This window comes from Electrona antarctica (genome assembly GCF_951216825.1).
Source record: "Electrona antarctica genome assembly, chromosome: 1".
NCBI lineage: Eukaryota > Metazoa > Chordata > Actinopteri > Myctophiformes > Myctophidae > Electrona > Electrona antarctica.
The window spans coordinates 39011240-39025709 of record NC_136806.1 but is presented as its reverse complement, the minus strand read 5'-3'; the positions used below and the strand labels follow the sequence as shown (position 1 = coordinate 39025709).

General features: G+C 41.9%; 1 protein-coding gene and 1 long non-coding RNA gene across 2 annotated transcripts; one reads left to right on the top strand and one right to left on the bottom strand.

Moving 5' to 3' along the window:
- Positions 1-691: 691 nt before the first annotated feature.
- On the bottom strand, positions 692-5327 carry asb12a (ankyrin repeat and SOCS box-containing 12a). The gene is made up of 4 exons (XM_079499898.1): positions 5162-5327; positions 3511-3835; positions 2139-2667; positions 692-1504 (listed from the first exon to the last, which is right to left on the bottom strand). The coding sequence occupies exons 2-4, from the start codon at positions 3769-3771 to the stop codon at positions 1305-1307; spliced, it is 990 nt and encodes a 329-aa protein (XP_079356024.1). The 5' UTR covers positions 3772-3835; positions 5162-5327; the 3' UTR covers positions 692-1304.
- A 6420-nt stretch (positions 5328-11747) lies between these two features.
- On the top strand, positions 11748-13067 carry LOC306927795. The gene is made up of 3 exons (XR_013790589.1): positions 11748-11958; positions 12060-12212; positions 12444-13067. It is a non-coding gene; the product is annotated as an uncharacterized lncRNA (long non-coding RNA).
- Positions 13068-14470: the final 1403 nt, after the last annotated feature.

Genomic DNA, 14470 nt, shown 5'->3' with positions numbered 1-14470 from the left:
CTTTTTCCACCACTGGTTATTATATGGTAAGTTACTGAGTACATATAATAATTCAAATCAGCCTCACCTTTACCAGATGCAACATTAAAGTGATGAATACATTAATGCATTCACAATAAATTAAATAATCTGTGATATGGGCCATTCTGCATAATGAATACTTACTGTAAGTATATTGTAATGCCAATACTTTTGTATTTTTACTCAAAAGTGTTTTACATTTCTACCTGTAATTAAATGAGATCTAAGACATCCCATCCCTGTAAAATGCCAGGGGATGTGCTGAGTGGACAGTAGACTGTTCAGCCTACAGTAGAAACATCTCTCTATACTGAAATAAGACTTTACTTGATTTATACAACAACATTTAAATAACAATGCAGACAGCGACAGATAGCAAGGAGCAAGCTCACTAAAATAATACCTCAGTGTTACACTTACCTCTAGTGGCCATTTACAATTTTACACTTAACACTTAGCCATAGATTGTAGCGTTAGCATGAGATTACCTCCCTGTGATCACAGCATATTTTAGATCACGTTGTATTAATTACTGAATCAAAGGATATTTCCAGTCAAGACAATATTCAAAATTGGTTTATTCAATAAATATACCTATTCAAAACACAAACGAATTAAACTCCAGCCTCTCAAATGACAAAAGTAAAAAATCATACAGTACTGATCCGTTCACTGCAAAGCAAGAGTTCACAAAGATGCAAAGTTACATTTCATAATTACAATATAATAAATATAAAAAAGAACTTGTTATGTCAGTGTCCCATACTGTATTTGTTTCCCTGTCTTATTTCTGGGCAACAAAGTCTTATATGCACACCTGATATGCTCTGAGACGGGTGCGTAGGCAGGGCTCAATGTATTTAGAAAAAATGCACACTTGCACAAAGACCTGCACACCGTCCACACTTGCAATACGAACACTTTATTTAGGCAATGTTTAGGTCAAAGACCTTCTTCAGGCATCTCATCTCTGTCTTATTTCTGCCACTGCTCTGGAGCCATTTATTGAGAAGTTCAATCTCCATTATCCAGTCATGATAAGCAGGTGAGAAGCTGACAGGTCCTGGTGTGTCATTCTGGGAACCCATCGGCAAAAAAATAGAAGACAAAATGTTTCCTTTGAATTTGCCTCCACGTAGAGACCGGATGTCGGCCCGTTCACTGTCCTCCAGCCCTCCTCTTCCGGTGTTTTTTTTCTTTCATTCCTACCAACAACAACTCTACACATAACGGGAGTTGCCAACAGATTCAGCTGCAGAGCTCTGAATCAGTATTGAGAGAGATTAGGTCTGTGTTGATGACATGGGCATCATGATCACATGACCACAGGGACTTACCACACGTTCACTGGCGACGTGTTTTAAATACTTTCTCAGGATGCGGGGAACGTCCCTGAGGCTTTCGATGGCGGGATCCTTATCGGCCAAGGGGACGTATCTTCGAATGGCGACACGTGCCTGTGACATCAGTGTTTTGGGACAGACTGATGGATTTTTCATAAAAGAAAAAGAAAAAAAGAGGGGGGAAAAAATATTAGTTTACTGGGATATATTAAATATATATAATATTAAATATATATTAAATATATTTTGGAACGCTTTTTATTTTCTCTTATTGTTTATACATTTTTATTGCACTTGCTATAACTTTACTCAGGCCTATAATTTTTTATTAATAACTTCAGAAGGTGCTTTGGAACTGGTTTTAAAAAGTACTCTATGAAGTTTTATTTTGTTAGGCTATGTTATCATCAGGACAGCTGAATGGATAGAGAGGCCTCTGGGAATAAGAAGGGCTGTCCAGTCAAAGTGACGGAAGTGCCCTGCTGAGCGAGACACTTAAACCCTAACTGCTCCCTGTGTGCTGTAACATTGGCCCGTGCCCACTGCTCCTAATAGTTTGGATGGGCAATGCAGAGGACAAATTCACGTACTGTATACGTGCAAATGTACAGTGACAATTAAAAACCCCAAAGGAGTGGGGATTAAATAATTAATTATTATCATGAGTATTATTATTGCCTGCAGTGTTTGTGACATAATATGTACCTTTGCTGTAACAGTTGTGTCAACTAAAATAATTGAAACATTTAGCAAATGCCCAAAACGAGATCTCACCTCTCTCCTTGAGCAGCACATCTACAGCTTCATTCTGCTTAGTGGTTTTGTCGATGATGAGCGTGGGCAAATAAACGTCCGCCCCAAAGTCTATGAGCAGCTGGATGTACACCACCCCGCAGCCGTAGCGCAGGCACGTCTCCAGGACCGTCTTGGGCTGTTTGACCCGGGCCAGGAGCTTCTGGTCCGTGCAGTTGTAGTCAGGGTTGGCACCATGCAGGAGCAGAAGCTTGAAGCAGTCCAGGTGCCCATACACGGCTGAGATATACAGGGGGCCCCTGCAGGCCGTGGCACCGGATGCCCAGTCCGGCACCTTGGCCCTGACGTCCACCTCGGCCCCGAAGCGCAGCAGCTCGGTCAGAATGTCCACGTCGCCCTCGCGGGCGGCGGTCAGGATCGGGGATGCATTGTTGTGTGGGCTGCCGTTGGGATCGGCTCCAGCCTTCAGCAGGGCCGTCACACAGTCCAGATGTTTCCCACTGACTGCTGTAAACAGTGGCGTCTGGGCCTTCACGTCCAGGCTGTCAACCTGTTTAAGCACAAACGCAGCAACACACGGCCATATGAGAAGGGTACATTGGTCTTTATCAGAAGTCACATACACGGGATTACATCCTTGTATATTGCCTTTCTTTTAAGTCAAATTTCTATCCCACGATTTTGCAACCCATTTCTTTCACCCAGTGTCAATTATCTAATGTACTCCTGGGCGCTATACTTCCTTTGCCAACCTGGGGGGGGAAGCGGACTGACCTCATGCTTCCTTCTATGCATGAGGACTCCAAGCTGCTTCTTTTCCCCGGCCAGACAGAACGCGTGGAAAGGAACGTTATTCCGACCAGTTCCTTTCCCCTCCATCACTTTCGGAGTGATGGAGCACATACCCGCCTCGGGTATGGGCACTGATGCGGAGGAAGGAGCACGCCCACAGCGTCCCCAGTGGGAATCGAACCCAGGAACTTCTAGCTGTGAGGTGACAGCACTACCGACTGTGCCACCGTGCCCCCTGTTTATTTCCTTTTAATCATAATATACTTCATTGACAGGGCTCTATCCCTTGCCCACTCCATTTTCCCTCTAGACCCACATACCCAATAGTTGATCTACAAACTCACGTCGCAACGCGGTGTATTGAGAGCATGTTTACCCCAAAATAGGGCCACTATAGGCCTATAGGGTTTTTCCAAAAGGTTACACCATGACATGCCCAAAATAGGGAGTCCGGGGCTAAAGTGATTAAATGCAAATAATGATGTTTGGACCATTTATTGTTATCGCCATTCTACTAGTCTTAGATCCTCGTTTTTTTTAAGGCAAACACACTGATGTGAGCTGACACCTAACAACTGTAAAAGCAAGCAGTTTGTCTCACCTCTGCACCATGCTGCAGCAGCAGCTCTAGGCAGCGCAAGTGTCCCAGGGCAGCAGCAGTCCGCAGAGGAGTTACTGGGATTCCCCACCCGCTACGGGAGTTAACACACCTCCTGTAGCCCTCCTGGGACAGCAGCTCCAACAGCTGGGACGCATCGTCACTGCTCACGGCCTGGTTCAATGCCTCACAATGTTCATTGTCCTCCTCGTCTTCTTTAGGTTGCAGCAGGGAGAAGATCTTAGAAATGTCCATCAAACTCATGTTGAGAGCTCTCCCCTGAACTGTGATGGCACCGCGTGGTCAAATCAAGTCAAATCCTCTTCATCTGGAATGACGGATGGGATGGAGACATGTCAGAAGTGATTACACCACAAGCACGCACACACACACGCGCGCACACAACCCAAATGCATTTTTGATATAACAAAGCTCTTGTTGCATTAAAAGCACCAATCAATAAGCTCCTCAGTCATGGCAAATTAATTCATGGAATTCTCAAAACTGAACTATGATATTAGAAGATCACCTATTACAGTGGTTGCCAACATGGTGTCCGGGAATCACCAGGGATCCTTCAGAGTGTTCCAGTGGGATTCCAGCCAAATGAAGAATAGTAATTTCACTATAACTCAATTTCCTAGAACAGTGGTTCTCAAATGTTTTTGTGTCAAGGACCACCAAATTATTTGGCAGAAGACCCCCATCTGAAAACATTTTGTGCTAGGGACCCCCAGAAGAGAACATTTGTGTTGGAAACTAAATCATTCAAAAATGTTCTCGTAAAAAAAATATATATAAATATATTTATATTTATTTATATATATATAAAATAGCAAATGTACAATCTCGGTTGTACATACAGCTATTTTTGAATGCAATGTATAAAATAGGGTTCAAGACAAGTGGTTAAACTATTTTTGCTATATTTTTTTACAAACTTTGATGACCCTTGGGGGGCCCTCAACCCCACTTTGAGAACAGCTGTCTGTGATTCCCGTAAAGATGTATAGTCACATTTTGAATGTGTTTTGCTTCCTTTTAGAAAGGATTTCTAAACACACACTACCTAAAGTACCTATTTCTTCTAAAGTTTGTGATAAACGTTTTACAGCCCCAGAACCTACAATGCTCAACACAGAGTTTGCTGAGTGGAAAGATTTTCATTTTAAACAATATGATAAGAAATACATTGTTTCAGTGTAAAAATTGTTATGAGGACAGTGTAATTCTATGACGACCCTTGAGTCTCTATTATCTCATTTAGGGTTCCTTCCAAAATACATTTTAAAGAATACAGGATATTTCAGAGTGAAGTCACAGCAACACAATATTGTTTTAATCAGTGTAGAAATTGTATGAGCAAATAAGAGATACATGCTGTTAATGTTTACTCAAAGATATGACAAAGAACCACTATAAGGGATGGAAATACTGTACTGTATGTGATGCGTTTTCATTATGTAAGAATGTTTATAAGACACAACAAACATATCACACATATCGCTCTGTGAAACTGACACTGCATGTAAACACATCCTCTGACCTTTCAGTTGCCATCAAAAGGCAGACACACACAAACACACCAAATTTGGACTTAAGAGGTTTTCATCCAACAGAAGAGAAATGAAAGTTCACAGTGGCGTCTGCTTACCTTCATAGGTTTCCAGCCAATGATGTTAATACCAAACTCGTTCATAAGTCCATGGATCTGTCACGTGGAAGACTGGGAACACACTGAGACACTATGAGCAGGGTGTGTGTGTGTGATGTGAATCTCTGAGGGCTTCACCGTGTGTTTGTGTGTGTGTGTGTGTGTGTGTGTGTGTGTGTTACTGACATGTCTGACACTGCAGAGTGGAGAGGGGTTGGTGCTCTGGTGGGGGTCTAATTTTAGGCCACAGTTGGGCCAGGCTAAACTTCCATTCTTGGCGAGTCGGGGGCCAGGCGTTATAATTAGAAAGGTGATAGGCTTGTGACACTCTCTTCACTCTGTGGTGGATTTGACTGGTGTGTGAGGCTGGTGTATGTTGTCCTTTGGCCATGAGTAAACAATGGAATGACTAATGAGAAGGAACAACTGGGGTGCAGTTGTTCCTTCTAACATGTTACAATTTTCTCTTTTTTGTTATGTTTCTGGCTTTTCTTGCCTTTATTTATAGTTCACAGTGTATAGAGACAGGGAACACTGACAGAGAGCAATGACATGCAACAAAGATCCACCAGGCCCGGGAAACTCTGGGACTCGCTGTCAGGCATCAGTTTCTAGACTTTCTACAGTATGTGGTACTGCACCTCAACCACTCTGCTATCAGCACCCCTTTTCCATTATATTTTCCACAGTCTGTTGTGCGTATATTAGACTTTCCAATAGTCAAAATAAAAAATGTAAATCAAATCCCTGATGAAATGCCGTTCACAGACTGAATTTTATTGTCATTACTCATTATTACTGTGTTGTCAGCATGTTTCCTAAATCACACGGAGAGGGGTTGTTTTAGCAAGTTGCAGCTGTGTGAATTATCTGAAGCTGTGACGTGGAGGAGCAGGAAGGAATCAGCTGTTCTCTGCTGTCCCCACACCTCCATTTGCCCCATGTTTGGGGGTGGGTTAGGTGGCGCCCCGCCTCATTCTTACACCATTTGGCACAAGATTACACATTTTTGGCATTTTATTTTAAGGCTGCATGGTGAAAAGACTTAAAAGATTTAAATTCAGCGCACACATTTTGATAGGATGGGTGAGGTTTGCTTTTAATGCAAATGTTCTGACCCAAGAAAACACAATAGCCTGCTGGGCCTTTCACAGAAGTAAACTAATGGCATAACTGAGAGTGAAATGGCCACAAGAAAATGCATGCCATAGTTCCCAACTGGGTAGTAGTTCCCATCCGCACTACATTCTAGGGCACTCTAGAGAGCATCCTGACCAACTGCATCTCTGCCTGGTTTGGAAACTGCAATGCATCAGACTGGAAGTCTGTGCAGAGAGTGGTGAGGACAGCAGAGAAGATCATCGGGACTTCACTGCCTTCCATCAAAGCACATTGCTCACAACCGTTGTCTGCCTAGAGCCAATAACATCAGAATAGACCCTATACCCACCCACATCATGGACTGTTCACTCTGCTGAGTTTCTTCCTCCAAGCCACCAGACTTTAGTGAATACAAAAAAGTACAATACTCCCCATATAAGTGCAATATCCTATCCTTTCTCCTACAGTATATGCTGTTGAGGACTCCTTGCTGTGCAATATTTCTGTCTCATATGTGAATTCATGAACTGACTGTGATTATCTATCTATCTATTATATATACAGTTACACATATTATATTACATATGATACAGTAAGCAAGGTAAACACATCTAGGAACCAAGAATCATCAGTCTACTCTAAACAGTAGGTCTATAATATAAAAAAGTTGCAAACGAAATAACCTGTACATTGAAACTATACACACTATTGGAGGCCAGGTCTCCAAATTAATTTGGCATCTGTCTACATAACATGCTATCTAAATTACATTTTAGCCTTTGCATAAGCCTGCAAGGTCATCATTGCTAGGGCTAGGGTCTGAAGAGGTGAGTCTTGTTCAGATTATTGCGGAAGATTGGGAGTGAGTCTGCAGTCCTAACTGCAATAGAGAGTTCGGGCCCAAAGGGAGAAGAGTCTGGGACGTGTGGAGCGGTGTCCCAGATGTTTTAGGGAAGGTTCTTTTGGGTGCATACAAGGTGCAACATCCATGCCTTATCTAGAAGCATGAATGAAAGTAGAACATTCAGAAAGCTGAAATACCATGTCGGCTTCGGAGAGAGTCCAGGTAGAGTCCATGTCTAAGATGAGGGTGAATGAGGAATTCTCTAAAAACTTGAACTGAGAGTGACGCCTGATGGATATGATGTTGGAAGTTCTCCTCAGAGCTTCTTCCAGGAGGTGGACCTCTGTTTTAGCCAGAGAAGGAAGCCTTTCCAGGCAAGCCTCATTAATGCTTTGTAGACAAGTATGTGCTCCTAATCTGTTGCACTTTCACATCAGATACTGACCCCTCCACAATAACACACGTGTTGTCCTGATGACAGTGTTTTTTAGTTATTCTTAACTTGTCATACTATTTCACACCATTTCTGTTTGAATGTATTATGCCTGGTCAAACACATAGATGATTGTCTTATTTTGTATTGCAAAACAACACAATGTGTATGCAGAATTGCAGATCCAAACACATTGTTTTTATTACCGTTATAAATGATGTAGTCTTCAAGAACAAGCACTGTGGTGCATCTTTGTCGAACGTCTACTCTACACGAACACAATTGGCCTGTGACTGGGAAGCCTGGTGAGGAGGGTGATGTCACTGGCACTGCACACATTCCTACAGGCTTGGGCACCTGTCAACAGTGACACATTCCTACAGGCTTGGGCACCTGTCAACAGTGGGTGTTTTGGGCATGGGCAAAGTAGGAAGGCTTTACATCCTCCTGGGGGGGTGAGTCAGGAGATGTGAGACAGTGACACAGAAGTGACAGTGGCACAGAAATATATATATGCAGTATATATATGTATATATATATATATATATATATATATATCACCACCCTCTTGCCTTCAGAGGAGGGTCATTGCCCAACAGGTGCAGAAACTGCCACATGTCTTGGGTTAGGGTTAGGGTTCTACAACCTGCAGTTGCAGTTTAACATCATGCCCAGTACGTACTCCTGTGGATAGGCTTACATATAAAATATGAATTGACTTGTATTGACCCTCAAATCAATTTAATATAGGTAAGGTTTTGCCCACTCAAATGGTACTGATAACTGGTTTGGCCCATGGACTAAGGGAGTTTAGATGAGTTTACCAGGGGGGACTTCTTCCAAATCACAAAACTGCTCAACTGAATGTCAGGGGCTGTTCAAACACCTTTTCCAAACATTTAAAAAACATATTTATTGTTTTCAAGAATACCAAATGATATTATATTGTTTTTTTCCCCCACATTATTTGAATAGCTTGCATTTAAAATAATTTGTTGTCTTGCCTTTAGTGTATTTTCATTCCACTAGATGGCGGTAGCGGCTCATTGTTTGGAATGAGTGTCGCTGGAATTAAATACTAAAAGAAGAACGTTTTCAAAACAAGCTGGAATGAAGGATTTACACAATCTCCATTCTCCAAGGTCTAACTTATTCTAGCTACTCATAGAGATCAATGTTTTGAGGAGCTCCTTTGATTAAATATGAAAACTTGTTTTACCCTTAGTTAGCATTGGTGATAAACAGCGTTGAATAGTAGGCTAGTAGCTAAACTATGAGTAACTAGATCTGGTTACTCTCTCTAAAGGCAGAGCTATGGACTAGCTACGTTTTAGCTCAGTGGTTCCCAAACTTTTTCATGTCAAAATGACACTAATTAGCCCGCGGACTCCCATTTGAAAAGATATGCCAGGGTCCCCCATAAGAGAAGACTTTTACAGCTCTAGCGGTGATTTTCAACCATTTTCATTTCAAGGACCCCCAGTTTGATATGCAACAGGCTACGGACCTCCATTTAATGGAATTTCTATCTCTGAGACCCCCAATTGATATTGTAAAATAAATGTAAATTTAACTCTGAGAATGTACAAATGGAAATGGAACCAAATCCATTTGGTTCCATTTGTACACTCTCAGAGTTACAGAACCATAAAGGCTCATACATACTCCAGTTTTTGGTGATAGCTTATCACCAAAAACTGGAGCCTTATGGGTCCATTTGGTTCCAAACTATCATGTAGTTGGGGACCCCCTGGAACTCCCTCAAGGACCCCATTTTGGGAACCACTGCTTTAGCTAAGCGACAAGCGCCGTAGACAGTGCGGAGCAGTGAAACATGACTGTCAGAAGCTAAGAGCTAAGCTATGAGGTGCTAAAGTAGTTTAACTTCACTACATTTAGAATGAATGATGTAGCGTTCAAGTAATTTAGCCGTTTTCTCCCCCCCCCCCCCCCCCCCCCATGTAATGTGGTTGGGTAGTTTGGCAAAAGACTATACATCTTCAGTGGATCATCAACATGAAATACCACAATAGATGGGTGCAGTTTGTCAGAGAATTCTCCACCTCCATGTGCAAATCAACTTGAATTATACTTTTACTAAGTAACTTATATATACTTATTTTGAAAGAGAGCTTTTAGTGTAGCTCAGTTTCCCTTTATGAAGAGTAATTAGTACTATTATGGTGTACTCTGTACTGTCTGTAGTGTATAGATGAAAAGAAAAAAAACGTGTCTACCTCCTTTCCCCCCCCCAATTCACGAGTTTCAAATGTAGTCCTACATCTGCCATGTTGGGGGAGCAACAGGTGTTGCAAACAAATTAATTAGTTCTATGCCAATCAGACTGTTCATACAAATTGAAACACCTGTGTTGGTCCCCAAAATTGCAGTATAAGACTATTTCCCCCTTTTTGAAACTATAGCTCCTCGCCACACTTCCACTCTGTTTGACCATCCATTTGCATTGCATTGCATCTCTATTATTTATATCTATGCTCAAACCGAGTGTAGGGTGAGGAGCTAGTTTAAAAAAGGGCCATAGTCTCCTTTAGGCCCACTGCCACGCCCACAACTGCATTTGACCCACAGGACCAATAAAGCGCTCTATTATGTATTTTGCCATGGAGTGGACCCCCATCTGAAAATGTTTTGTGCTAAGGACCTTCATCAAAGATTTATGTTAAAACTTTTTTTTTAAATATTACATTTTCCCCTTTTTGGAAAATGGGGTTAAAGTCCTTTAAGCTGTTAAACAAATGTTTTAACAGATTTAGCTGGAGACTCCATGGAACCGCCTCAAGGATCCACTTTGAGAATCACTGATCTAGAAGCTTACCTAGTTATGTTTTTTTTTTAAGTAACTTGACTATATGTAAATTAATGTATTTGTCAGATCTGTGACGGAAACAGGGATCTTAACATACACCAGTGTGTGCCAACACACAATGGAGGGAGAAGAAGCCTTAAAAAACTACTGCAGGAGAATGATTTCACATGTCCGTAGGAAGCAGCAGCACCCTGTCTCCCAAGGTTATTATAGTTTTGCATTTTCCATTTGTTTTTCATTCATTTTCGATCTCTGCTTAGTTTTGATCCGTTTTTAACATGGGCTTTCTAGTTTATTTTTTGAGGGGTGCTAGCCCCTCCTATGTCCAGCTTTTAGCTTTGTCCTAACACAAACATTAAATGCCATTGATAATGGACAGTTTTGAGTGTTTGTGTAAACACAAACATTGAAGACGAAGGTGAGGACGCAAATTCTAATTGGCCGGAATGAGATGATATATGATATAAAAAACACAGGTTTTTTTTTTGGGGGGGGGGGGGGGGGGGGGTTAAATACAAATTAAACTGAACATGACGTAAAATAGACACTATGCCTATTTGCTCAGACACTATCACGTAAAATTCTCCATTCATTGTCAATGGGAATTTAATGTTTGTTTAAGACGAAGTTTGTGGACGGTAACCAAAAGCTGGATAAAAATGGTCTTATAGGTTGTGTTTTGTAATATAGGGTAGTTTGGGGCAAGATACACATCGCAATGTGTTGCGTTGTGAACCTGTAGGTGGTGATAGTCCGGCAGCCGAAAGGCTTCTTTTGTTAAGTGGGAAATTTGGTATATAGTCTTTTTTTTTGGCCTAAAAAAAATTTGTCTATATACATACATTCATACATGATTCTGAATCCATTCCAAGCATTAGTTTTGCACAAAAAACACTCCTTGGGCTAAAAACGGCCATAGACGTCATGACAAATGTGATGAGGTCAGCACAAATGTGACGAGGTCAGCACATTTTGGGCTGTTTTTTGTGCAAAACTAATGCTTGGAATGGATTCAGAATCATGAAAACCCCCAAGTTTGACATGTTACATGCTACTTAAAGCAAAAGAAAAGTTTGACAGTTTTGACATTATTGCCTGCCATAGGATGTTAATGGTAGGGTCACAAGAAACCCCTATAAAAAGATTGCCCAATACCGACAGCCGGTCAGCAAGTGGATTCATGAATATATGTATATAGACAATATTTTAGGCCAATTCAAAATACTATATACCAAATTTCCCACCCGTCCACCTCGACTGCCGGACTATGACAGAAACCTGCAGCCTAGATGGAAACTTGGAAGTAGGTCTGATACACGATAGTGTTTCAAAATGTGTCGTCAAGTAAAATGTCATGATCTCTAGCCCTAGTTGGAAGAGGAAGGCATCTGCTTGGACGTCAGACTGAGGTTGACCAACCTCTCCTTCTCCCGGAGGTTCCAAATTAAAAACTGGACAGATATATATATATAGAGAGCAACCCACCGGCCTCCTCCCCCGGTCTCCAGTCTCAAGGCCCTGCGGTGCAGCTGGTCCCCCAGCAGCTAATATCACTGCTGAGGCACAAAACCTTCAAGTCTGAGATGCAACGGGTGAGGAAACTGAATCCTAGTTTAGGCTACTAAAGCACAACACGGTTCCCTTCTCAGCTCTGTGTGAATTGTTTAGTGTCTCTCTTTGTTTTATGTGACAGGCTGCAGAGGTGAACCAACATGATCCCTCTGTCTGCAGTGTGTGTGTGGCGGAGCAGGCTTCTCTGGCCTTGGATGCTTTTATCAGGAGAAAGACGACACAAATAGATAGCCGAAGACTGGAGGCCAGACTAAACATGCACTTGTGCAACTGGGTATGTGTTTTGTCCCTTAAAGACACACACAGACAGGTGCGCATGCATGCATGCATGCATGCATGCATGCATGCATGCATGGATGCACGTGCACTCGTTCGCTCGCTCGCTCACTCACTCTGTATCTATAATCTCTCTCACTTATTGTCTACCATCTCCTTCCACTTGATTCATTGATCATTTATTGATCTCACGGCCTGACTGACAATTATTATTTCTCTTGTGTTACAGGACAGCGTGTGCCTTTTGGGGGAGTTGGCGCGGAGCCTCCCTAAGCCCTCCGACGCCCCTCACAGGATTTGGGAGGAACTGATTGGTCGAGACAGGAGGGTCACAGCAACCTGGGGTTGCCATGACTACGAATCAGGAAAGTGAAGTTGCCCTGACAACAGATGAGATGAGGGTTACCCTGACAAAAAACCTTACAGGAACTCATTTAGCAGGACCTCGTTGTGCTTTTTTCCGACAGCTACAGACATGACAGGCAGAGTAAAGTATGAATGCGAGGAAGAGGAGCTGCTGTGTTTTGGGCGGGGAGACAACCATATATCTATCCCTGTATTCGTACCGTAGAGAGAGCTTTTCCATTAGTGCAATAACCACCGAAATTAATACTGATGATTAATAGCCAGACTGTCTGAGTTTCATCCAGTCTGATTAAGACCCTTTTATAATGGCTGTTCTTTTTGTTTTTACAGTGTGGCACTGTAGGAGGCGAGCTGTCTAGGAGTGGATCTGTGAGTGAGTGAGTGAGTGAGTCTGTCTGTGTGTGTCTGGGGCACAACACACTGCCAGTAGGCCAAGGAAGTATCTCCATGCATTTTCGTTCATGTTTCATTATTCTAAGTGTGATTGTGAGAGTGTGATTCTTTTACTTAAATTTTATTCTGGAAGTCAGTGAGGGTCGGAATGGGCAGAAACCTTGCCCAAGTATGGAGTCATACATCATAGTTGACTGGCGTCAGATGTGTCACACGAAGGCCGAGATCCACATGGAAGCGATGCCGTCATTTGACCCTGTCTTTTACAGTTTAATCGCTGCTCTGCTGGTGTACAAACTGCTGAAATTACCATTTCCACATTATTGTTGTTGGGGGTATTTCTTACTGAACATTTGCACATAACGTAGAATTTGTCCTTTCCATTTACGCAACCTAGAGCTGTGGCTGCCATTACTACGGCACCCGGGGAACAGGGGAGACTGTTGGCTCACACAATGTCTCCACTCTCCCCCACAGCCGTTTAGCCTTTGCAGCCACGTAAGCACAATCAAATTCAATCAAATCAAATTAGTCTAAACCATTCTAGCTTGCTGCTTAGCAGAAATGCCAATTCAAAAATATTTTTAGATATTTTGTGAATGGAAAGGAGAAACAGATGACAGCTTCCTGTCACAACTTCTGAGTGGCAGAGATAGACTCTAGCATTTGGAAGAATTAATGGAAGAATTATCTGGCTTGATGCAGGGCCAGGGGTAGGCAACCTTAGGCACGGGTGCCAACATTGGCACAGTGGAGGGTGATCGGAACCTCATCTCAGAGCTAAAGCAGCGTAGATATTGAGGTTCCAAACGGAGCTAAGATCTGTCGGATATGTACTGTTGGACTTTTTCTATTTATCTTTTATTCTCTTTTTTTATTGAACCTGTATTTCCTGTATGTTTTGGGATTTGTTTTGAGTGGCGCTAGCCCCTCCTATGCACAGCTTTGTGTGTCTGTAGCACGGAATGTGATGATTTGATTTGCTCATGTATGATGATAAGAGTGCCCCTCACTTCACACAAGTGTGATTTCTCTTCCCTTTGGGGTGATAATTCAACCTGTGTATTGAAAATGTTGTATTTGATGGTTTGCACTTTGCACTGGAGGAAGCTATTAGCTATCGATTTAGTACCAACGGTGGATATCTGTGGGAAAAATAAAAATAAAAAAACGTTTGGGGTCAGTTAAATTAAGTCTAATTTGTAAATTATACAAATTACATCCTGCGTTAATTCAAACTCCAAACTGACTGGAACTGGGAGATATGGGGGTTAATGCTTTGAGTACAATCATGCAATCATCATGAAAGTATTTCTGAAGAAAAATAAATAAAGGATATGTATAGCCTATGGACAATCAAATCGGTTGGAAATATTGGTAACACTTTACATTAAGGCCGTCTTTATAATGCATTATAGCACATTTATAATGCATTATAATGTGCTTATAAGGCATTATAACACTTGTTATAAATGTTTATAATCATGTATAACAACT